The 26,227-nt window shown below is 47.2% G+C and overlaps 1 protein-coding gene across 1 annotated transcript in view; it reads left to right on the top strand.

The window, feature by feature from the left end:
• LOC109877689 (protein O-mannosyl-transferase TMTC2) overlaps positions 1 to 26,227 on the top strand; it is a 92,574-nt gene that overhangs the window by 59,717 nt on the left and 6,630 nt on the right. The window contains exons 8-11 of the mRNA XM_031815345.1: positions 2,151 to 2,272; positions 15,066 to 15,147; positions 21,662 to 21,776; positions 23,573 to 23,636. Of these exons, the coding sequence (XP_031671205.1) occupies positions 2,151 to 2,272; positions 15,066 to 15,147; positions 21,662 to 21,776; positions 23,573 to 23,636 (383 nt within the window). The remainder of the gene's footprint in view (positions 1 to 2,150; positions 2,273 to 15,065; positions 15,148 to 21,661; positions 21,777 to 23,572; positions 23,637 to 26,227) is intronic.

The following is a 26,227-nucleotide window of genomic DNA, read 5'->3' on the forward strand; positions in this document are numbered from 1 at the left end:
AGGAATATGTGTTTAGAATGACTCGTTCTGGTGGTAGTAGAACAACCTGCTGATGGTCTTCAGTTTCCCCCCCAAAAAGAGATTTCCCCATATTATCTCCATGAAACGAAGCTATTTGATGTGCTTTAAGCAGATAACATCGGTTTCATTCCATTCCAACACCACAGCTCCAAAACAGGCAGGCAATCCTAATGTAGATGTGTATCAGGATTCGAAGGGAATTCAAACTAAGCTGGCTATAATAAGTCATGTCCCATGTTGTGTTATTCCATCACTAATTACATTATTAGAAGCCCTTCCTGATTGCATGGTTGAGATTGCTGTGCCGTGTCGGCAACATTCTTGGGATGATGCGTGGTGGGGGCCTGAGAAGAGGGAGAGTGTTTGTTCAGGTGAGAGGGGGGTTGTCATCAGGGCCCCGGGGATCGACCCCGCTGCGCTGGGATCAGATCTGGGATTCTCACGGCTTTGAGAACAGAGACATTCTCCGAGAGAATCTGGTCACGTTCCAACTGAAATTGGTGTCAGGGGTTTAATTAATTTAACGGAGGAATATTTATTTTTTATTGGTGGAATGACGAGTGTTTTTAGGAATGGAGGGATGGAAATGGGTCGGTCTCCATCTGCCTTGTTATCAGCCGTGCACCTGTTGGAGATCTATTCTAGAACTCTATTCATCAGACACTGGGAAGCACTGGAGCATGTCATCATTCATGTCAGAGGTCACAGGCAGGGAGAGTGCAGCGGAGAGGTGGCTACCAGCAGGTTTTACATTGTGCTGTGTAAATACTCTCTTGGTTGCATGGAAGGTAGTGGTGACTCTGCTCTCACCTGACTCACTGTCCCTCCGCTCTCCCTCCCTCCTCTGAGAAAAGGGGACAGTCTTCCAGCTGATGGGGAAACTTTAGTCTCGCTGTGTTATTTTTTGCACCAATTCATGTTGTTACTCCTATGACCAGAGAAAGTGAAATATACCTCGATATTTAAAAAAAACACAAGCAGCTAATAACAACGCAAGGTCATAGAAACAAATTGCTATACTCATTAATTGCAGCTGCAGTGCTGGTTTTAGCGTGAGTGGAAGTAGGGAGAACATATTTTATGGCTTATGAAAGTGTTGAACAAAGTGTTGGTAGTGCTGAGTAACAACAAACATGAACTTACTCATAAAAACAGCCGCTCTTTGCTCTCTCTCTAGTCATGGTATTGAAATCTCACAGTATCAACTCTGAGGTATTTGATTGGGCAACGGTAGGCCTATAGGTGCACTTGATTTGCTCACTAGGCTTGCCAGGTAGACGGAGTTCTACATTCACACACATGAAATGGTTCAAAATGGGAACACTTTACCTTCCCGGGGCTAGGACTGCTGAATCAAGTGCACCAACAGCGCAAAAACAAAACAAAAAATAGGAATGCAAGGCTTTATCTGTCACGCCTTGGTCATAGTGTTTTGTGTTTTCATTGTGTATTTTGGTCGGGCCAGGGTGTGACATGGGTTTACGTGTTGTGTTTCGCATTGGGGTTTTATAGGATTGGGATTGCTAATGATTAGGGGTGTGTCTAGTTAGGTTTGGGCTGCCTGAGGCGGTTCTCGATCAGAGTCAGGTGATTCTTGTTGTCTCTGATGGGGAACCGTATTTAGGTAGCCTGAGTTTCACTTTGTATTTCGTGGGTGATTGTTCCTGTCTCTGTGTAGTTTCACCAGATAGGCTGTAATAAGTTTCACGTTCCGTTTGTTGTTTTTTGTATTTATTCAGTTATTTCATGTATCGTCATTTCATTCATTAAAGACATGAGTAACCACCACGCTGCATTTCGGTCCTCTCTTTCAACAAACGAAGAACGCCGTTACATTATCGTTGGGTTTTGTACAGAAATGTTTGGTGATCGACTAGGAATGCCTTGGATCGCGATGGACCGGTTGGTGACCAATGCACTAGATAGATAGAAAGGGAAGTCACAGAACCCATCATACTACAACATCTTTGATACGAGTCTTCCTCTTATTATAAAGTGTCAGAGAAGCCATTGAGGTCATGGGTCTCTCTACGACCCCTTTCCTCTGACCTCTGAATGTTGACCCCCCCCCCCCCATACAGTAGGAGAGGCCGTATCGCCCATGACCTGTGACCTTTGACCCCTAACAGGAGAGGCCTACATGAGGCTGAATAGGCTGGAGGAGGCGGGCCACTGGTACAGGGAGTCGCTCAGGGCCAAACCCGACCACATCCCCGCACACCTGACCTACGGGAAACTCCTGTCCATCATTGTAAGTCCCTCCTCTACCAACCTCTTTAAGGCCAGACAATTCCTCACATTTTTTACAACAGAACACAACAAAAGATAACACAGAAACTAGAGATGCACTGATGTGAATATTCTGGGATATCTGATATTTCTTTGCAATATCAACCAATACAGACATTTCTGTTTCATTTGATGTCTTTTTTTACCATTCTAGTACAGATACAAACAAAATGTCTATGTTCATAAGGTTAATAAGAAAGTGTAAAATAGCTTAAATAAGGGAAAGGAGTAATCATTTGTATTTTCATAACAAAGTGGAATGTTCAGGACAACTCAAGGAAGAGCATCAGGTAATACTGCGTATGATCGGATGTGTAGAAAAGAAGATTTGCATTCCTTTCAGATATGCATTGAAATATATGTGACCGGTTACAGGGTCTGAGGCGTTTGACGCTAGTTCCTACTTACGTCAGAATACTTTCAAAGTAGAATTGAGAAATGTTACGTTGCCGTAGAAACCATATGAATCCAATCCAAATGAGAGGAACCAGATGCTCTGTGTGACCCCCATAGCATTGGAAATGTTCGCTTCAATAACACCTTAACCCTCTTCTATCTCTGCCTCTATGAGAATGATCCTTGTATAATATAATGTTGAGAAAATGATGGTTGGACAGCATTAAGATTCCCATGGGGCAGTGCGTACCTCGAGGACATACTTTTCAGAAAACGTTATTTTATTGAAGAATCGAACTTCGACCCCGGGGCGAGATGGACATGTCAGACCTGTAGGTGTAGATATCATAATCTGGGTCTGTGTCGTTGTCCACCTGTTTAGTGAACAAAACAGCCCACTGCCAAGTATCATAATAAAATGTATGTTCAATTTTGTTAGAGGAGTAGAATCCAACCCAGGTGTAATAGAGTTTGTTCTTCCAATCAGTGAAGGTCTTCTTGATGAACAGGCGAGCGCAGGCGTGGCCATCTTCAGTGTAGAGCTGCAGACTGACATCAGAGTCAAATGGAGGTATGTTAACAGGAATCCTCCGGTCAGAGTCATCATGATGACAGAGTGAAGTTGATCAGGAGCCTGACCTGCAGGCTGGGGTTTAGGTATACATGGGCGTCGAAGCTTCCGTAGCTGCACATGCCAAGGGGGGTAACAGAGGTCATTTTATTGTCCGCGTAGAGGGCTACCGTCATCCCCACACCCAGCAGACTCCATGGGACGTTTGCACATCTAATTCTGGCGTGCCCGTTGTTCCAGTTTTCAGTTGATCTCACCTCCAGCTTGATGTCAAGGCACTCCATGTGGTTAGCAACCTGAGTATGTTGAGTATTTGAAAATGTACCCCCACACAGCTGGTTAGTGAATTCCCTTATGGAGTATGTCTCTGAGAAGGATCTGGAGTGTGTATTGTAGCCGGCAGCATACAGAAACACAGACACACTGTCCCCCCAGTTGTTAGATAGGCTCTGAATTTCTCTCAGGAGGATGACACTTAAGAGGAAGGTGTTATCGGGGTCGTACTGCTTGCTGCGGGGGTCATCTTGTGGGTAGTGCTGTGTTATGTAGACTGCCTCCACCACATTCCCCTGCATTTTGAGGATGATTCTGATCCTATTGTTCTCTATGGACCAGGGCATGAGGTAATAGCTTTGAGTGACGTAAGGAGGTAGGTGCCAAGCCCTCGTGGAGACTGTCTGTGTGTGGGATTCCCTACCGTGTAGGAAGCCTGTTCCTTCAGGGAATGAAGCACCTGTTTAGTGTTATCTTACCACTGGAAGCCCCAGTCTCCCCTCGATGGCACAAAGAGTGGTGTGATTAGGCTGTTGCTGTTGTTTTTTCCAATGAGGACATTGTTAGCAAAATGGCGGAGTAGCATCAGGCCATGGCGTGGGAAGCTGTGGCCAAATTCAAAGTTCCTGAAGTTCCTTATAGAGGTGAGAGTTGGCGGATCTGCAAAGACCAAAGCCAGGGGAAGCAACAGGTGGAAAGAGCAAATAGGCTTTTTCTCTCCATGGTGAACGTGTTAGAAGGAGAATGACTGTCGAATGTCTGTCTCAATCTACAGAGATGAGTGGGAAGTCCTGTAGGTCCAGTTTATATTGGGAGTGTGCTATCCCTTTCAAGGGGCAATCTGCGGCTCAAACAATAACACATCAGTCAACCCACCACTGTTTTGGTAAAGAGAGTGGCTGTAACCTATTTCAAATCCATAGACAGAGCTGTTGATGTAAGGACTGGCCATCCATGATATCAAAATGATAGTTTTAACCATGTGTTGAGGCTATACAGTGTTTTTTAACAATTACACTGTTTATAAACATTGGAGTAAAACAAGCTTATATTTTGGGTTCTGATGGGGTATGACAGTTGAACTAAACTCACGAGGCATTTATACAGTAAGTTATATTCTTTAATTTAAAATCCCAAAATAGATTTAGTAATGGCAGATTGCCTCTTTAAGAAAGGCCTCTTCAGTGTTAACCACTAATTACAGTAGCCACAACACAACGGATACCAGACCAATGCTGTCAGATGGACGTGACTATCCAACTCTTACCTGTTCCTTGTGAACTACCTCAGAATAGCCCTTAACTTCTTCTCTCAGTTCTAAACTAAATGCGGCTCGCTTATACCACACAGGCACACACGCTCTCACCGAGCCAAAACTAGTCGAGCAGGTAGGCAGTGTGAGTTCTCAGAATCATGCCACGCCTTAGAATGGTTTGCATGGTGACTGCGTTGTGAGATTCTTTGTACACATGCCGTGGCTGCGAATGGGACTTTTTCGGGAACGTTAGTCACCAACTAATGATCCCGAAGCTTCTGCGGATGACATTCTGCACATTTGTATATTTCTACTTTATGCGTAGAGAACAGGCTACTCAGGTGAATGGTGCTTGTTTAATAAAGTTAGATCAACGCTGAGTCAATGTCTGCAATATCACATAATGTAGTATTCTACATAACAGCATAGTATAATGTTACTCTAAGACAAAAACACCATCGCATTCAATCGGGAAGGATCATTCTTCATGTTCTACCAGTGAAACATGCAGCATCTGCATACCAACCATTGGATCGTGATCATTTTTATTTTGATATGCATTTAGATCTTGTTGAGTTATACAGTGTTGTCTCCAAGTAGGCTACGGTGTTGTCTCCAAGTAGGCTACGGTGTTGTCTCCAAGTAGGCTACAGTGTTGTCTCTAAGTAGGCTACGGTGTTGTCTCCAAGTAGGCTACGGTGTTGTCTCCAAGTAGGCTACGGTGTTGTCTCCAAGTAGGCTACGGTGTTGTCTCCAAGTAGGCTACAGTGTTGTCTCTAAGTAGGCTACGGTGTTGTCTCCAAGTAGGCTACAGTGTTGTCTCTAAGTAGGCTACGGTGTTGTCTCCAAGTAGGCTACGGTGTTGTCTCCAAGTAGGCTACGGTGTTGTCTCTAAGTAGGCTACGGTGTTGTCTCCAAGTAGGCTACGGTGTTGTCTCCAAGTAGGCTACGGTGTTGTCTCCAAGTAGGCTACGGTGTTGTCTCTAAGTAGGCTACGGTGTTGTCTCTAAGTAGGCTACGGTGTTGTCTCCAAGTAGGCTACGGTGTTGTCTCCAAGTAGGCTACGGTGTTGTCTCCAAGTAGGCTACGGTGTTGTCTCCAAGTAGGCTACGGTGTTGTCTCCAAGTAGGCTACGGTGTTGTCTCTAAGTAGGCTACGGTGTTGTCTCCAAGTAGGCTACGGTGTTGTCTCCAAGTAGGCTACAGTGTTGTCTCCAAGTAGGCTACAGTGTTGTCTCGAAGTAGGCTACGGTGTTGTCTCCAAGTAGCCTACAGTGTTGTCTCCAAGTAGGCTACAGTGTTGTCTCTAAGTAGGCTACGGTGTTGTCTCCAAGTAGCCTACAGTGTTGTCTCCAAGTAGCCCACGGTGTTGTCTCCAAGTAGCCCACAGTGTTGTCTCCAAGTAGCCCACTGTGTTGTCTCCAAGTAGCCCACAGTGTTGTCTCCAAGTATCCTACAGTGTTGTCTCCAAGTAGGCTACGGTGTTGTCTCCAAGTAGCCTACAGTGTTGTCTCCAAGTAGGCTGCAGTGTTGTCTCTAAGTAGGCTACGGTGTTGTCTCCAAGTAGCCTACAGTGTTGTCTCCAAGTAGCCCACGGTGTTGTCTCCAAGTATCCTACAATGTTGTCTCCAAGTAGACCAGGGTGTTGTCTCCAAGTAGCCCACGGTGTTCTCTCCAAGTAGCCCACGGTGTTGTCTCCAAGTATCCTACAGTGTTGTCTCCAAGTAGGCTGCGGTGTTGTCTCCAAGTAGCCTACAGTGTTGTCTCCAAGTAGGCTGCGGTGTTGTCTCCAAATAGCCTACAGTGTTGTCTCCAAGTAGCCCACGGTGTTGTCTCCAAGTAGCCCACGGTGTTGTCCCCAAGTAGCCCACAGTGTTGTCTCCAAGTAGCCCATGGTGTGTTGTCTCCAAGTAGCCTACAGTGTTGTCTCCAAGTAGCCCACGGTGTTGTCTCCAAGTAGCCCACAGTGTTGTCTCCAAGTAGCCCACAGTGCTGTCTCCAAGTAGCCCACAGTGTTGTCTCCAAGTAGCCCACAGTGTTGTCTCAAAGTAGCCCACAGTGTTGTCTCCAAGTAGCCCACAGTGTTGTCTCCAAGTAGCCCACGGTGTTGTCCCCAAGTAGCCCACGGTGTTGTCTCCAAGTAGCCCACAGTGTTGTCTCCAAGTAGCCCACAGTGTTGTCCCCAAGTAGCCCACAGTGTTGTCTCCAAGTAGCCCACAGTGTTGTCTCCAAGTAGCCCACAGTGTTGTCTCCAAGTAGCCCACGGTGTTGTCCCCAAGTAGCCCACAGTGTTGTCTCCAAGTAGCCTACAGTGTTGTCTCCGAGTAGCCCATGGTGTTGTCTCCAAGTAGCCCACGGTGTTGTCTCCAAGTAGCCTACAGTGTTGTCTCCAAGTAGCCCACAGTGTTGTCTCCAAGTAACCTACAGTGTTGTCTACAAGTAACCTACGGTGTTGTCTCCAAGTAGCCCACAGTGTTGTCTCCAAGTAGCCCACGGTGTTGTCCCCAAGTAGCCCACAGTGTTGTCTCCAAGTAGCCCACGGTGTTGTCTCCAAGTAGCCCACAGTGTTGTCTCCAAGTAGCCTACAGTGTTGTCTCCAAGTAGCCCACAGTGTTGTCTCCAAGTAGCCCACAGTGTTGTCTCCAAGTAGCCCACAGTGTTGTCTCCAAGTAACCCACGGTGTTGTCCCCAAGTAGCCCACGGTGTTGTCTCCAAGTAGCCCACGGTGTTGTCTCCAAGTAGCCCACGGTGTTGTCCCCAAGTAGCCCACGGTGTTGGGCCTCCCGGGTTGCGCAGTGGTTAAGGGCGCTGTACTGCAGCACCAGCTGTGCCACCAGAGACTCTGGGTTCACACCCAGGCTCTTTCGTAACCGGCCGCGTTGTCCGGGTTAGGGAGGGTTTGGCCGGTAGGGAAATCCTTGTCTCATCGCGCACCAGCGACTCCTGTGGCAGGCCGGGCGCAGTGCGCGCTAACCAAGGTTGCCAGGTGCTCCGACACATTGGTGCGGCTGGCTTCCGGGTTGGATGGCGCTGTGTTCTGAAGCAGTGCGGCTTGGTTGGGTTGTGTATCGGAGGACGCATGACTTTCAACCTTCGTCTCTCCTGAGCCCGTATGGGAGTTGCAGCGATGAGACAAGATACTAGCTACTAAACAATTGGACACCACGAAATTGGGGAGAAAAAGGGTTAAAAATTTAAATAAATAAAATATATATATAAAAATAAACTGTCTCATAGACTACCTGTGTATATATGGTGTTAATAAACTGTCTCATAGACTACCTGTGTATATATGGTGTTAATAAACTGTCTCATAGACTACCTGTGTATATATGGTGTTAATAAACTGTCTCATAGACTACCTGTGTATATATGGTGTTAATAAACTGTCTCATAGACTACCTGTGTATATATGGTGTTAATAAACTGTCTCATAGACTACCTGTGTATATATGGTGTTAATAAACTGTCTCATAGACTACCTGTGTATATATGGTGTTAATAAACTGTCTCAGAGACTACCTGTGTATATATGGTGTTAATAAACTGTCTCAGAGACTACCTGTGTATATATGGTGTTCATAAACTGTCTCATAGACTACCTGTGTATATATGGTGTTAATAAACTGTCTCATAGACTACCTGTGTATATATGGTGTTAATAAACTGTCTCATAGACTACCTGTGTATATATGGTGTTAATAAACTGTCTCATAGACTACCTGTGTATATATGGTGTTAATAAACTGTCTCATAGACTACCTGTATATATATGGTGTTAATAAACTGTCTCATAGACTACCTGTGTATATATGGTGTTAATAAACTGTCTCAGAGACTACCTGTATATATGGTGTTAATAAACTGTCTCATAGACTACCTGTGTATATATGGTGTTAATAAACTGTCTCAGAGACTACCTGTATATATGGTGTTAATAAACTGTCTCATAGACTACCTGTGTATATATGGTGTTAATAAACTGTCTCAGAGACTACCTGTATATATGGTGTTAATAAACTGTCTCAGAGACTACCTGTATATATGGTGTTAATAAACTGTCTCATAGACTACCTGTATATATGGTGTTCATAAACTGTCTCATAGACTACCTGTGTATATATGGTGTTCACAAACTGTCTCATAGACTACCTGTGTATATATGGTGTTAATAAACTGTCTCAGAGACTACCTGTATATATGGTGTTAATAAACTGTCTCATAGACTACCTGTGTATATATGGTGTTAATAAACTGTCTCAGAGACTACCTGTATATATGGTGTTAATAAACTGTCTCATAGACTACCTGTATATATGGTGTTAATAAACTGTCTCATAGACTACCTGTGTATATATGGTGTTAATAAACTGTCTCATAGACTACCTGTGTATATATGGTGTTAATAAACTGTCTCATAGACTACCTGTGTATATATGGTGTTAATAAACTGTCTCATAGACTACCTGTGTATATATGGTGTTAATAAACTGTCTCAGAGACTACCTGTATATATGGTGTTAATAAACTGTCTCATAGACTACCTGTGTATATATGGTGTTAATAAACTGTCTCATAGACTACCTGTGTATATATGGTGTTAATAAACTGTCTCATAGACTACCTGTATATATATGGTGTTAATAAACTGTCTCATAGACTACCTGTGTATATATGGTGTTAATAAACTGTCTCATAGACTACCTGTGTATATATGGTGTTAATAAACTGTCTCAGAGACTACCTGTGTATATATGGTGTTCATAAACTGTCTCATAGACTACCTGTATATATATGGTGTTAATAAACTGTCTCATAGACTACCTGTGTATATATGGTGTTAATAAACTGTCTCATAGACTACCTGTGTATATATGGTGTTCATAAACTGTCTCATAGACTACCTGTGTATATATGGTGTTAATAAACTGTCTCAGAGACTACCTGTATATATGGTGTTAATAAACTGTCTCATAGACTACCTGTGTATATATGGTGTTAATAAACTGTCTCAGAGACTACCTGTATATATGGTGTTAATAAACTGTCTCATAGACTACCTGTATATATGGTGTTAATAAACTGTCTCATAGACTACCTGTATATATGGTGTTAATAAACTGTCTCATAGACTACCTGTGTATATATGGTGTTAATAAACTGTCTCATAGACTACCTGTGTATATATGGTGTTAATAAACTGTCTCAGAGACTACCTGTATATATGGTGTTAATAAACTGTCTCATAGACTACCTGTGTATATATGGTGTTAATAAACTGTCTCATAGACTACCTGTGTATATATGGTGTTAATAAACTGTCTCAGAGACTACCTGTATATATGGTGTTAATAAACTGTCTCATAGACTACCTGTGTATATATGGTGTTAATAAACTGTCTCAGAGACTACCTGTATATATGGTGTTAATAAACTGTCTCATAGACTACCTGTATATATGGTGTTAATAAACTGTCTCATAGACTACCTGTGTATATATGGTGTTAATAAACTGTCTCATAGACTACCTGTGTATATATGGTGTTAATAAACTGTCTCATAGACTACCTGTGTATATATGGTGTTCATAAACTGTCTCAGAGACTACCTGTATATATGGTGTTAATAAACTGTCTCATAGACTACCTGTATATATGGTGTTAATAAACTGTCTCATGGACTACCTGTATATATGGTGTTAATAAACTGTCTCATAGACTACCTGTATATATGGTGTTAATAAACTGTCTCATAAGGGGTGGTGCAGTGGTTAAGGGCGCTGTACTGCAGCGACCGGGAGGTCCGTGGGGCGACGCACAATTGGCCTAGCGTTGTCCAGGTTAGGGGTGGTTTGGCCGTTGATCTAACTTTATTAAACAAGCACCATTCACCTCAGTAGCCTGTTCTTTACGCATATAGTAGAAAATATACACATGATCAGAACATCATTCACACATGCGCAGAAGCATCAGAATCTTTGCTCTGGCAAACACTTCGTTGCTTAAAATACAAGGCAACAACAAAAGCCTCAAATGTAATGAAATGGACTTGAACTTGTTCAATAGGAAGCTCATTTTCACACGACCCTGTTAACCAATAGGGCTATATAATATATCTAATATATCCTATATGCACTGAGTATACCAAACATTAGGAAAATTTTCCTAATATTTATCTGCACCCCCTATTGCCCTCAGAACAGCCTCAATTCATTGGGACATGGACTCTACAAGATGTCGAAAGCATTCCACAGGGATGCATTCCACAAAGAAGGCTTAAAAATCCTTCTTTAACCTGTCTCCTCCTCTTCATCTACACTGATTTGAAGTGGATTTAACAAGTGACATCGCTACGGGAGCATAGCTTTCACCTGGATTCACCTGGTCAGTCTATGTCATGGAAAGAGCAGGTGGTCATAATGTAGATATTGTTAACCACTAGACTACAACACTTTTTAACACTTTTAACAGAAAGAGAAACGTTCTGCAGCTGTACTGGAAATGGCCTCTAACATCATTGCCAATACCATCAATGTAACTACAATCTGCCTCTATTCTAATCCATTCACTTCACTCTTTGTCCTCCAGTGTCCTTCCTGACTGTCCACACAATCTCAAATAGGCTTTGGCTCACACAAAGCGTGATGAAGCATAGCAAACTTTCATGTTGGTAATAATCACAGGGGTTACGTATAATTAGACCTAGGCCCGAGGGCTGATGAATAGTGAGTGAGTTTGGGCCCGGCCAGTTCATCCCATTGATTTCCCTGTCTGGGCCAGAGGAGCTGTGATCATTGTAGAAAGCCTGGAAGTTGATAGATCGAGACTGAGCTGCGTGTTGAGCAGACAGCGGCCCAGATCTAAAGCCATTTTGGACTTGTTGAACCTTGATGGGTAAATGAATGCTTTTGTCTTTGGTGGCCTAAAGGAAAAAGACACCTAGGATAATGGTATGCAAACGCAAGATGGTTTTTTTATGTTAGGCTAATTGCAGTTGATTTTTTTATATTTGAGATAAAATAGCAGAGAGACCAACTTCTGCCACTATAAACTTTGTTGATATGACAACCAAGGAGACAATGGATTGAGGAATAATTATTGTCTTATGGTACAAGCTTGGAAAAACAGACCTGTCAAACTATCAGGCTCTCCGCTGGGTGTGTGATTGTCTCAAGGTCACAGGCATAAGGAATATCTTTATGGGGAGTCGTGTGTGTGTGTGTGTGTGTGTGTGTGTGTGTGCGTGTGTGTGTGCGTGTGCGTTGTGTGTTTGTGTGTGTGTGTGTGTGTGTGTGTGTGTGTGTGTGTGTGTGTGTGTGTGTGTGTGTGTGTGTGTGTGTGTGTGTGTGTGTGTGTGCGAGTGCGCGCGCGTGTGTGCGTGTGTGTGTGTGTGTGCGAGTGCGTGTGTGTGTGTGCGCGTGTGTGTGTGTGTGTGTGTGTGTGTGACATTATTAAATGTGTGTGGTGTTATGAAGCTCACCAGCTAGGCCTGCTGGGTCCAGTATTTCCTTCCCAGACTTCTCCCCTACAGGTTTGGCTGTTTGTTCTGAGGTGCACTCTGCCCCCAAACCCCCTTCCATCCACCTCTCTCATTCAGTCCCAGAGTGTTTTGGGGAGAGAAAAACGTGCGTGACAACATGTGTTCACAGCTGACTTGGGTTAGTTAGGAGGACTTTATGGAGAGGAACCCTGTTAGAACCCACTGAACCAGTCCTGCTGAGCCCTTGTGAGGAGTTTGACCTTCTGTTCTTCCCCTTCCACAGCCTGAGGTAACTGAGGTACTAGGAATCTACAGGAGGTTTTGCTCTTCAGCGTACCACATCACCCATCCCATCTCTCCTTCTATCCTCCTCACTGATATCGGAGGGGTTACAGCTGCACCCCTAGGGGTCCGGTCTGGGCTGAGGAAGGGTCTCGCTCCCAAACTCACTAATTTCCCCTTTTCCTAATCTGATTTGAGTTCCATTCCCCCAAACCCCCACCCCCAGTCTCCCTGGGTTCAGACCCGAGTCACCCCAGCACAGCTGGACATCTGCTGGGTCCCCCAGGTCCCTACATCCGGGGCCCTGAGCCACAAGTGGCCCCTCATAACAGAGCCCTTCAACAACAGGAGATTAGGACACGACCAGACCCGGAACAATGGGCTGCCGGACAGGACTTAATGCAATTACCCTGCTTCCTTATTAAATCACTCAATCAGGGAGAGATTTTGGGCCGTCTTGCCACGGCGGACCTACGTATTGATAATGCAGCTGGCTCATAAGGAGTCAACCGACTCGGGGAAAGGGTCAAAGTGTCAAACTCAAGTCCCGCCTCACCCTGACGTGTACTACAGTACGTGACTTCACTGTTTCATTCGTAAAGAGTCATGTACTTTAATGGGGTTAGTGAGGTTGTATAGATTTGTGGTTTGTTCTTTGTTCAATTTGGCTTTGAACTCTTCGTTCACAGTAACCAGGTTAGAGTCTAGACTGAGTCTGCGTCAGAAATGCCACCATAATCCTGATACAGTGCACTACTTTTGACCAGACATGACCAGAAGAGCCCTATTCCACCCGGTAACCCCCAGTTCTTGTCTCAGATCATCTCCCTTGGACATACATCACAGGAGAGTGTTGTCGCCAGGCGGATGATTACACAGTGCAGAGTCCTGACGTGTCCTACCAAGAGCTAGGCACCGCTCTCTGTTGGAGGGCCTCTCTCCCATTGCTGGCCCTGATGTTATTTACGAGCTCTGTGGCTGGCTACACTCGGAGTTGGCGCTAACACTACCCGTTAAAGCCCTCTGAAGCCGGCTACTCCCTCCCAATACAGGCTTGAATACGCTAGATAAGAGTGTCAGAGGAATACAAAAACAACCTTATCAAGAACTTAGGATAAGACCCAGATGCAGACAGCTAGAGTCACAGATGTTTATTGACCCAAACAGGGGGCAGGCAAAAGAAAGGTCAAAGGCAGGCAGAGGTCTGTAATCCAGGGCTGAGTCAATAAGGTACAGAACAGCAGGCAGGTTTGGGGTCAGGACAGGCAGAGGTTCGTAAATGGGTCAGAGTCAGGCAGGTACAGAACGTCAGCCAGACTCGGGGTAAGGGCAGGCAGAATGGTCAGAACCGGGGAAACTAGGAAACAGAACTAGAAAGAGCAATGAGATGGGAAAACACGCTGGTGAGACCTGACAAGACAAGATGAACTGGCAACAGACAAACAGAGAACACAGGTATAAATACACAGGGGATAATGGGAAGAGATGGGTGGAGACAAGCACAAAAACAGGTGATACAGATGTGTGTGACAAACCTAGCATTCATGTACATTTAACTTTGCGCACCTCTCTCATTCCTACTAATGCGACACTAATGCCCAGTCCATTGAAGGACCACAGTATTGTGTTCAACAGTCCACCTTCTGACGGCTGGGAAAGCGGCTAGGCATTAGTGTCGGGAAAGGAGCCAGGAAAAATATGGCATAAAGTCATCTGGACAATTAGTTGTCTTCATCTTTCATTTAGAGCAAACACGGGCATGATAAATAGTTAATGAACCTAACCTAATATGCCCAGTCCACTTATTCTATGTAGAATGGCAAATCCATAGCCAATATGGAAGCAATCAGTGCTGAAGCGTGAAAAACGGGGGGGGGGGGGGTACACACAGAGGCAGCAGTATCACTTTCAGTTTGTTGCGAGGCTATAGTGCGATACACACTCTCTGACTGAGAAAAAGTGATAGTGTGACACACACACACACTCTGCTGCTGGGGGAAAATGGGGTTTGAAGCGTTCTCTATGGAGTACAGTTTCCTGGTTTACAGTTGAGGCCCTGCTACCATGTGTCAACTCATGCATGAAAGCGTAGGAAAATAATCCGTAGCAGATGCAGAGTAAATGCAGATGATTGTTGTTGCCCTACAGGATATGCTGATTGTTTGAAACAACCTGGCACATCAGGGGCATATGGAACGGTTGTTCAAATTTACTGCTGATTTCCCCGTCCACATCTCGACTGTGAAATATTTGCTAAATCTCATTTACGAGGAGAGTGGGTGGTTTCTGGTTTCTACTGCATGTTCAATCTTCTACCATATGGCAACTCACGTCTGTTTTGGGTTTTGAGTAAATCTAATTGCAGCCGCACAATTACGCCCGTGCCAGAAACAGGAACCACTGCGAGAGCTCGAACATCAGCTAAATCACAATTAATGACTGAGGACGACTTGTAACTGATCTACAGTAGCTAATCAAACGTTCCTGTTTTGTCTCCTAGGGGCAGAAGACTGAGGCAGAGGGTTACTATCGAAGAGCCATTCAGCTGGACCCTTCCAAAGGAAACTGCTACATGCATTATGGTATGTACCAGAACTCATATGAAGTACCGCGCACATTGCTTCATTTGAGCCAGATCCTGCCGGAACAAGATCCGGCAGCTCTCCGTTTTGGACTGATTTGTTCTGGAACCTATTTGCCTATCCGGTACCTCTCATGGCATGAAACATTGACTTTTTGTAGTGTACTAATTTGAGTTGCCTCTTCGTCAATTCTACTGCCTGATATTCTAATAGTTGATTCGGGTTGCGCCGGCCTGAATTTACAGTATGGATTGTGCATCATTGTATCCTATGCTTGAGACCAACTCGTGGCTGTGTGAGGTGCGTGACTGTATCTCTCACAGAACTAGAATGAGATGAACTCTCTCCCTGATCTCTCTCCCTCCCTCTGCTCTGATAGGCATGAGCCTGCAACTCTCACCTCTCCAGCGTTGCACTACATCATTGATTTCCTCAGTCATTGAATCATAGCCAGGCGAAGGGTTCTGGAGGAGCTGCAGCACCCCTGATACATTGAAATACATTTGCCAACGTTATAGAATTACTGCTGTCTGTTCAGAAAGAATTGAAATCATTCAGAATAGCCTACTACACCATGAAAATGACTATATTTTAGTCACAGAGGATCTTCTTTAAAAATGTGCCTAGCTGTGGATTGTGTGTAGCCCAATAACAAGGCATAGCCTACAGTGCGGAACACGGCCGACCTGTCAGTGAACAGCATGCAGACAAGACAGGCCTCGCTATATTTCAAATACAATCGCAGGAAAACACAGGTTGGAAAGAAAATGTCTCCTGCTGAAAAGAGAGGACTCTAATTTGTCTGTTGTAGGCTAACAAAATATTTGATTAACTTCCAAATATTGTTTTACAAAGTAAAGCAAGAGAGATATATAGGCTTTTGGTAGGAACGAATCGGCTGCAAGAGAGCTGCGCATCATTGGGGTCAGTCGGTGACACTGGAAAGCATTTTTAGGACTAGTGTCCTCCTCATATTATAGCCTACAATATGTCTCCACACATCTAGGCTTAGGCTATTGATGGATTCAACACAAAGTCCTTTTCATTTATCTCAGATTCTCAGTTTGTCAAAGTAGCCTGTCATTTCCATCATTTATGCAGCAGTAAAAATATTCAGTCTCCAGTCATGTAAAATGACATAGAATTGCATGAAATGCGTTTCTAAAAGGACACATTTTTTCCGGACCCTAAACTATTCAAATGGTACCCATTTGTGCAACTTCTGTATGCCACTATGCAAATGTGATGATATGCATTCAATGCTTTATTATAAAGGAGATTTTTTCTCTCATGCGTTCCGTTACCTCAGAGCTCCCCAGGTCACCCCCTCTGGTGCTCACATTTTGTTCCGGCACCTACCGATTTACAAATTAAGCACTACACATGCACAAACAAACACACACACACATACCATTAAACTACTCCATGTAGGGACTTCCTACAGTAACAGTGTATTGTAGCTTGACCCCACCATAAGAACTTACCTCAGGCAGTTTGATAAAGACACCTTATCCACAGTACTCTACAGTACTCCCACATAGCACATATAAAGTGCTTGTTAAGTGTAAAAAACATGTCCTGTAGCCACTTTTAAAGCCGCTCTAGTTAGCGAAAGAGATATGCCTGCCTTTAGTTTGGTTTGCATTTGGTATCAGGTTGTATGAGGTCATACATACAGTAGACGTAATCTCCACATACTTGGGGGAAACCGGATCGGACTACACCACCACCGATAAGGATGCTTGCCTTTCACTGATTGAGGAGAAACGCTATAAGCCGGTTAGTCTGCGTGTGCTTCTGTAAATGCTGCCATTCATATCGTCTCTCCCTCCCTGTGTCTCTCCCTCTCTCCCTCCCTGTGTCTCTCCCTCTCTCCCTCCCTGTGTCTCTCCCTCTCTCCCTCCCTGTGTCTCTCCCTCTCTCCCTCCCTGTGTCTCTCCCTCCCTGTGTCTCTTCTCCCTCTCTCCCTCCCTGTGTCTCTCCTCTCTCCTCCCTGTGTCTCCTCCCTGTGTCTCTCCTCTCTCCTCCCTGTGTCCTCTCCCTCTCTCCCTCCCTGTGTCTCTCCCTCTCTCCCTCCCTGTATCTCTCCCTCTCTCCCTCCCTGTGTCTCCTCCCTCTCTCCCTCCCTGTGTCTCTCCCTCCCTGTGTCTCTCCCTCTCTCCTTCCCTGTGTCATCTCCTCTCTCCCTCCCTGTGTCTCTCCCTCTCTCCCTCCCTGTGTCTCTCCCTCTCTCCCTCCCTGTGTCCTCTCCCTCCCTGTGTCTCTCCTCTTCCCTCTCCCTCCTGTGTCTCTCCCTCCCTGTGTCTCTCCCTCTCTCCTTCCCTGTGTCTCTCCTCTCCTCTCCCTCCCTGTGTCTCTCCCTCTCTCCCTCCCTGTGTCTCTCCCTCTCTCCCTCCCTGTGTCTCTCCCTCCCTGTGTCTCTCCCTCCCTGTGTCTCTCCCTCTCTCCCTCCCTGTGTCTCTCCCTCTCTCCCTCCCTGTGTCTCTCCCTCTCTCCCTCCCTGTGTCTCTTCCCTCTCTCCCTCCTGTGTCTCTCCCTCTCTCCCTCCCTGTGTCCTCTCCCTCTCTCCTCCCTGTGTCTCTCCCTCTCTCCTCCCTGTGTCTCTCCCTCTCTCCCTCCCCGTGTCTCTCCTCCTCTCTCCCTCCCTGTGTCTCTCCCTCTCTCCCTCCCTGTGTCTCTCCCTCCCTGTGTTCTCTCCCTCTCTCCCTCCCTGTGTCTCTCCCTCTCTCCCTCCCTGTGTCTCTCCCTCTCTCCCTCCCTGTCTCTCCCTCTCTCCCTCCCTGTGTCTCTCCCTCTCTCCCTCCCTGTGTCTCTCCCCTCTCACCTCCCTGTGTCTCTCCCGTCCCTGTGTCTCTCCCTCTCTCCCTCCCGTGTCTCTCCCTCTCTCCCTCCTGTGTCTCTCCCTCTCTCCCTCCCTGTGTCTCTCCCTCTCTCCCTCCCTGTGTCTCTCCCTCTCTCCCTCCCTGTGTCTCTCCCTCTCTCCCTCCCTGTGTCTCTCCCTCGTCTCTCCCTCCCTGTGTCTCTCCCTCTCTCCCTCCCTGTGTCTCTCACCTCTCGCCCTCCCTGTGTCTCTCCCTTCCTCTCCCTCCCTGTGTCCTCTCCCTCCCTGTGTCTCTCTCTCCTCTCTCCCTCCCTGGTCTCTCCCCCTGTGTCTCTCCCTCTCTCCCTCCCTGTGTCTCTCCCTCTCTCCCTCCCTGTGTCTCTCCCTCTCTCCTCCCTGTGTCTCTCCCTCTCTCACTCCCTGTGTCTCTCCCTCTCTCCCTCCCTGTGTCCTCTCCTCTCGTCCCTCCCTGTGTCTCTCCCTCTCGCCCTCCCTGTGTCTCTCCCTCTCTCCCCCCCCTGTGTCTCTCCCTCTCTCCCTCCCTGTGTCTCTCCCTCCCTGTTGTCTTCTCCCTCTCTCCCTCCCTGTGTCTCCTCCCTCCCTGTGTCTCTCCCTCTCCTCCCCCCCTGTGTCTCTCCCTCTCTCCCTCCCTGTGTCTCTCCCTCTCTCCCCCCCCTGTGTCTCTCCCTCTCTTCCCTCCCTGTGTCTCTCCTCCCTGTGTCTCTCCCTCTCTCCCTCCCTGTGTCTCTCCCTCTCTCCCTCCCTGTGTCTCTCCCTCTCTCCCTCCCTGTGTCTCTCCCTCTCTCCCTCCCTGTGTCCTCTCCCTCCCTGTGTCTCTCCCTCTCTCCCTCCCTGTATCTCTCCCTCTCTCCCTCCCTGTGTCTCTCCCTCTCTCCCTCCCTGTGTCTCTCCCTCCCTGTGTCTCTCCCTCTCTCCTTCCCTGTGTCTCTCCCTCTCTCCCTCCCTGTGTCTCTCCCTCTCTCCCTCCCTGTGTCTCTCCCTCTCTCCCTCCCTGTGTCTCTCCCTCCCTGTGTCTCTCCCTCTCTCCCTCCCTGTGTCTCTCCCTCCCTGTGTCTCTCCCTCTCTCCTTCCTGTGTCTCTCCCTCTCTCCCTCCCTGTGTCTCTCCTCTCTCCCTCCCTGTGTCTCTCCCTCTCTCCCTCCCTGTGTCGTCTCCCTCCCTGTGTCTCTCCCTCTCTCCCTCCTGTGTCTCTCCCTCTCTCCCTCCCTGTGTCTCTCCCTCTCTCCCTCCCTGTGTCTCTCCCCTCTCTCCCTCCCTGTGTCTCTCCCTCTCTCCCCTCCCTGTGTCTCTCCCTCTCTCCCTCCCTGTGTCTCTTCTCCCTCTCTCCCTCCCTGTGTCTCTCCCTCTCTCCCTCCCTGTGTCTCTCCCTCTCTCCCTCCCTGTGTCCTCTCCCTCTCTCCCTCCCTGTGTCCTCTCCCTCCTGTGTCTCTCCTCTCTCCCTCCCTGTGTCTCTCCCTCTCTCCCTCCCTGTGTCTCTCCCTCTCTCCCTCCCTGTGTCTCTCCCGTCTCTCCCTCCCTGTCTCTCCCTCTCTCCCTCCCGTGTGTCTCTCCCTCTCTCCCTCCCTGGTGTCTCTCCCTCTCTCCCTCCCTGTGTCTCTCCCTCCCTGTGTCTCTCCCTCTCTCCCTCCCTGTGTCTCTCCCTCTCTCCCTCCCTGTGTCTCTCCCTCTCTCCCTCCCTGTGTCTCTCCCTCTCTCCCTCCCTGTTGTCTCTCCCTCTCTCCCTCCCTGTGTCTCTCCCTCCCTGTGTCTCTCCCTCTCTCCCTCCCTGTGTCTCTCCCTCTCTCCCTCCCTGTGTCTCTCCCTCTCTCCCTCCCTGTGTCTCTCCCTCTCTCCCTCCCTGTGTCTCTCCCTCCCTGTGTCTCTCCCTCTCTCCCTCCCTGTGTCTCTCCCTCTCTCCCTCCCTGTGTCTCTCCCTCTCTCCCTCCCTGTGTCTCTCCCTCTCTCACTCCCTGTGTCTCTCCCTCTCTCCCTCCCTGTGTCTCTCTCTCTCTCCCTCCCTGTGTCTCTCTCTCCCTCCCTGTGTCTCTCCCTCTCTGCCTCCCTGTGTGTCTCTCTCTGTGTATCTCTCCCTGTGTCTCTCCCTCTCTCCCTCCCTGTGTCTCTCTCTCTCTCCCTCCCTGTGTCTCTCTCTCTCTGTGTATCTCTCCCTGTGTCTCTCCCTCTCTCCCTCCCTGTGTCTCTCTCTCTCTCCCTCCCTGTGTCTCTCTCTCCCTCCCTGTGTCTCTCCCTCTCTGCCTCCCTGTGTGTCTCTCTCTGTGTATCTCTCCCTGTGTCTCTCCCTCTCTCCCTCCCTGTGTCTCTCTCTCTCTCCCTCCGTGTCTCTCCCTCTCTCCCTCCCTGTGGCTCTCTCTCTCTGTTTATCTCTCCCTGTGTCTCTCCCTCTCTCCCTCCCTGTGTCTCTCTCTCTCTCTGTGTATCTCTCTCTGTGTCTCTCCCTCCCTGTGTCTCTCCCTCTCTCCCTCCCTGTGTCTCTCCCTCTCTCCCTCCCTGTGTCTCTCTCTCTCTGTGTCTCTCCCTCTCTCCCTCCCTGTGTCTCTCTCTCTGTGTATCTCGGTCTCGAGTCTCGGGGTTGTGTTTGGGTCCTGGCGGGCCGTGTTGCTTTCTTTGGACAGAGTCATTTGCCCTCTCTCTGCGACCTCCTAGCCTCTTTTCAGAGGTTTATTTTTACTGGCCCCCAACACCAACACTCGTAATCGGGCCGCTACAGCCATTCCTCCTCCACTGTGACTGGACTGACTCCAGTATGTTGTTGGTGAGACTGTAAGAATGTGCTTACAGACTCTCTGAACTGTGGGACAGGGAGGGCGAGAGCTGACATGAGAGGTCAAGCCTCCTTTCCTGCCATTGTTCAGACTAACACATGCTCTGATGCAGGGAGCATGCATGTGTCACGCTACATGTGAACCGTAGCAACCCAATGCATCCAAGTGATGGTTATTGCTGACTGACACCCAATGAGGTATGACATCCGAGACATAGGAAGACTATTTTTACAGATTCTAAAAACCTGTGAAAGAGGATACCTCACGTATGCAGACAAACACGCACACATGTTGGAACACGCACCCACACAAACACACACACTGATTTGTATAGGGAAACCTCTGCACATTACACAGTCCAACATAATATACCATCTGCGTCCCAGACATAGTAGTAATGTATTCCTCCTCAGCAGACTCCTGTGGAGGTAGAGCCAGTTGGTCCTGCTCCCAGGGGACATACATGAAACTCCTTCGACTCAGCTGGACTTCCACAAATCACTGAGCATGACAAAAACCCTCACTGTCTCTCTCTCTCCTCTTTTCCTCACCCTCTCCTTTCTGTCCTTCTTGCTGCCCTGTCTCCTGAACCCATCTTTTTGCTTCCTATTGTCCTCTTTCTTTCTTTCTGTCTTTCCCCTGGGTGTCTCACTGTCTCTCTCTCTTTCCCTTTTTTTGTCTCCTCCCTCTCTCCCTGTCCCCTCCTTCTCTCCCTCTCTCCCTCTCTCCCCGTCCCCTCCCTCTCTCCCTCTCTCCCTCTCCCCTCCCTCTCTCCCTCTCTCCCTCTCCCCTCCCTCTCTCCCTCTCTCCCTCTCTCCCTCTCCCCTCCTTCTCTCCCTCTCTCCCTCTCATTCTCCTTTATCTCTTTCCATCTCTTTCTCGGTCTCTGTTTCTCTCTGTCTAATGGACAGGCCAGTTTCTGCTGGAGCAGTCTCGTCTGGCGGAGGCAGCAGAGATGGCAGAGAGAGCTGCAGATCTGGACAGCTCAGAGTTTGATGTGGTCTTCAGTGCCGCTCACATGCTCAGGTGGGTGTGACAGAGTATAAAAATGGTATTACAGTGTTTAAAGAGTGCCTGGTATTTTCACAAATGCTGCCCAATCATACTTTAATGAGTATCAATCAAATGTGTTTATAAAGCCTTACAAACTGTAGGTCTTCAGCGCATGTAGAGTTTCTGTTGGATGTATTCAGATGTCTTAGTCGTGAAAATAGCAGAAGGTGTCTCTGAAGGTTAATTCCTCGGTGATAGAGAGTTGGTTGCCAAGGCATTTCATCATTCACGACTCAATCCATATGGCATTGTGCCCGCTAACACTCTCAAAGACACTTCAGCTCTGACGTTTAATAAGATAATGGCAGTTTGCATGGAAACGGTCCTTTTTAAGTCGTTTGTATGGTTCAACTGGTTTTATAGTTAATATACAACACATGGAAACAGCGGTTGTAGTTTTGATTCATGCTAGTGACGTTTCAGTCCAGGGCTTGTAAAGAAACACAGGCATACCTCGGGTGCCGTTCGGCTTGGCAAGTCTGAGCACAGACAGCACATACATTTTATACGTTTGGAATAGGGGACTGCAAATCCTCTCAACTCACTGCAACTGGAGGAAGTATAGGAAACGACGTCTCTTAATTCCTTTTTGCTCTACATATCTGGAAAAGTAATTGAAGCTACAGCATCCTTCATCCAAAGTGTAGTGCTGCGGAGGATTTGAGAGTTATACGTCGACTGCTCGGCAAGGGGACTGCTGCTTGGATGTGGAGAGTAAAAACGGATAGACAAATCATCATATTCGGGCCCTCTTCGATATAAGCCTACTGCATCGAGGAAAAAACACCATGACATATTCACTCAACTAATCCTGTAATACGACACTCTTAGGACTGTGCTGAGACATTCTGATGCAGACATGTCTTTGGGTGTATTAATGCGGGTCAAAATGCACCTCTTACTCACTGTTCTGTATGGCAAATAAATAACTATTTGACACTTTGGATGCCACCAAATTATTGTCAACATCAAGCATTAGACTGGGAAAACTTACTTTGTTCTGAAACTCAGTGATCATTGGTCTTCATCCAGACTGTAGAAGTGGTTTGCCATATCCTTGTACACCCCGTGGCTCTTCTTGACAGAGACCAATAGGGGAGCACCAAGTTTGGACCCGTGAAAATCAAAGTCAAAGTCCTTACCTGTTGCATAGTGTCAGCGTTTCCTTCTCTTTGAAGAATTGTTCAAAGCCAAGCTCCAGATTCTCCCAACATTGTAGATTGTGTAGATTCTCTCAGATACAGTGGGAAACACCAACGCCTTCAAAAAGTTGACAGATTTAAATTAAAGACGTTGAATAGATGAAGAATGGATCTTAAGAGTCAGGCATGAATTTGATATGAATGGAATGATGAAGCACTACTAGCTAGTATTCCCAAGGCAGACTTTCCTTTATGCAAAGTTAATAGAGACATATTTCTCTGAGTCATACACCTTATGAATATGTCTGGAAAGACTTCTGCCTTTGTCTAATTAGCATTAACATATTAAGTGCAGTTAGTATCAGAAATATATGCAGCATAGTGTTTCAGAGTCATTTGAGGGAGTATTTTTCAGCATCAAAGTGCCATCAGGATCTCAATACTTTATGGGAAATATTAAATTATAATGAAAGAATGCTTCTCTATCCAATACATAACTCCTTCTGCCGTCATGTCACGGTAATACTGTCAGACTCTGTGTAAGACATGTGTAATGACGTCCTCTATTGCCCTTCCTCCTCTTGCCATGCCTCCCTCATCTCTGTATTTTACTATCTCCCTCTCCAGACAGGCCAGTCTAAACAAGGCAGCAGAGCGGCATTATGAGCGCGCGGCAAACCTCAGACCAGACGTGAGTACCTTGGCCCAATGTGCTTTTTTTACTCAAACTGGTGGACACGCACACACACACATACACACACTCCACCATTACATACAATCAGCCCTAGTCCACCATGACTGCTCCATCAATGCCTCCCATTGTTTGTTAGAACTGGAGAGCAGGATCTGGGTCTCTGATTCTATGGTTAGAGATGAAGGTAGAGCTCTCTCTCTGCAGCGCATCAATCAGTCCCTTCAAAGGGAGTGGATGCGTGGTGGAGTGCTATGAGAGAGAGGGTAATATAGAGTCATAAGGACGTGTGTTTTAGACAGGAGTAGATGAGGTCTCCCCTGGTCATTTGCCACGCTCACTGACTTATGCGCCATTTTGAGTCACGAGAGTTAGCTTGGAGGCTGTTTGAAGTCTGGAGAGTTAGCTTGGAGGCTGTTTGGAGTCTGGAGAGTTAGCTGGAGGCTGTTTGGAGTCTGGAGAGTTAGCTGGAGGCTGTTTGAAGTCTGGAAGCTGTTTGGAGTCTGGAGAGTTAGCTGGAGGCTGTTTGGAGTCTGGAGAGTTAGCTGGAGGCTGTTTGGAGTCTGGAGAGTTAGCTGGAGGCTGTTTGAAGTCTGGAGAGTTAGCTTGGAGGCTGTTTGGAGTCTGGAGAGTTAGCTGGAGGCTGTTTGGAGTCTGGAGAGTTAGCTGGAGGCTGTTTGAAGTCTGGAGAGTTAGCTTGGAGGCTGTTTGGAGTCTGGAGAGTTAGCTGGAGGCTGTTTGGAGTCTGGAGAGTTAGCTGGAGGCTGTTTGAAGTCTGGAAGCTGTTTGGAGTCTGGAGAGTTAGCTGGAGGCTGTTTGGAGTCTGGAGAGTTAGCTTGGAGGCTGTTTGGAGTCTGGAGAGTTAGCTGGAGGCTGGTTGAAGTCTGGAGAGTTAGCTTGGAGGCTGTTTGGAGTCTGGAGAGTTAGCTGGAGGCTGTTTGGAGTCTGGAGAGTTAGCTGGAGGCTGTTTGGAGTCTGGAGAGTTAGCTGGAGGCTGTTTGGAGTCTGGAGAGTTAGCTGGAGGCTGTTTGGAGTCTGGAGAGTTAGCTGGAGGCTGTTTGGAGTCTGGAGAGTTAGCTGGAGGCTGTTTGAAGTCTGGAAGCTGTTTGGAGTCTGGAGAGTTAGCTGGAGGCTGTTTGGAGTCTGGAGAGTTAGCTGGAGGCTGTTTGAAGTCTGGAGAGTTAGCTTGGAGGCTGTTTGGAGTCTGGAGAGTTAGCTGGAGGCTGTTTGAAGTCTGGAAGCTGTTTGGAGTCTGGAGAGTTAGCTGGAGGCTGTTTGGAGTCTGGAGAGTTAGCTGGAGGCTGTTTGGAGTCTGGAGAGTTAGCTGGAGGCTGTTTGGAGTCTGGAGAGTTAGCTGGAGGCTGTTTGGAGTCTGGAGAGTTAGCTGGAGGCTGTTTGAAGTCTGGAAGCTGTTTGGAGTCTGGAGAGTTAGCTGGAGGCTGTTTGGAGTCTGGAGAGTTAGCTGGAGGCTGTTTGAAGTCTGGAGAGTTAGCTTGGAGGCTGTTTGGAGTCTGGAGAGTTAGCTGGAGGCTGTTTGGAGTCTGGAGAGTTAGCTGGAGGCTGTTTGGAGTCTGGAGAGTTAGCTGGAGGCTGTTTGAAGTCTGGAGAGTTAGCTTGGAGGCTGTTTGAAGTCTGGAGAGTTAGCTTGGAGGCTGTTTGGAGTCTGGAGAGTTAGCTGGAGGCTGTTTGAAGTCTGGAAGCTGTTTGGAGTCTGGAGAGTTAGCTGGAGGCTGTTTGAAGTCTGGAAGCTGTTTGGAGTCTGGAGAGTTAGCTGGAGGCTGTTTGGAGTCTGGAGAGTTAGCTGGAGGCTGTTTGAAGTCTGGAGAGTTAGCTTGGAGGCTGTTTGAAGTCTGGAGAGTTAGCTTGGAGGCTGTTTGGAGTCTGGAGAGTTAGCTGGAGGCTGTTTGAAGTCTGGAAGCTGTTTGGAGTCTGGAGAGTTAGCTGGAGGCTGTTTGAAGTCTGGAAGCTGTTTGGAGTCTGGAGAGTTAGCTGGAGGCTGTTTGGAGTCTGGAGAGTTAGCTGGAGGCTGTTTGGAGTCTCATCTTTTGTCATTGTTTTATTTAACCCTTATTTTAAGTTGACTGAGAACACATTCTCATTTACAGCAACGACCTGGGGAATAGTTACGGGGGGGAGAATAACCAATTGGAAGTCAATGGAGGGACTGGGTAGGCTGTGTTATTCGTTTACCAGCCATTTTGGAGGGAGTTTTCATAGGGGATTTAAGTTGATATCCTCAGACAGTAAAGCTTTGTATGGTAAGTGCAACAGCTGTCCTTGGCACACACTCTTTCAATTGTTTCCTATAAAATCATCTTGTCTGTCTGTCCGTGTCTCGGTGTCCTTCACAATCAGTTTGTCTGTAACAGAAGTTAGTCGGTATGTCCGTGTCTCGGTGTCCTTCACAATCAGTTTGTCTGTAACAGAAGTTAGTCGGTATGTCCGTGTCTCGGTGTCCTTCACAATCAGTTTGTCTGTAACAGAAGTTAGTCGGTATGTCCGTGTCTCGGTGTCCTTCACAACAGTTTGTCTGTAACAGAAGTTAGTCGGTATGTCCGTGTCTCGGTGTCCTTCACAACAGTTTGTCTGTA

The sequence above is a fragment of the Oncorhynchus kisutch genome, unplaced genomic scaffold (assembly GCF_002021735.2).
Source record: "Oncorhynchus kisutch isolate 150728-3 unplaced genomic scaffold, Okis_V2 Okis09a-Okis19a_hom, whole genome shotgun sequence".
NCBI classification, from domain to species: Eukaryota; Metazoa; Chordata; class Actinopteri; order Salmoniformes; family Salmonidae; genus Oncorhynchus; species Oncorhynchus kisutch.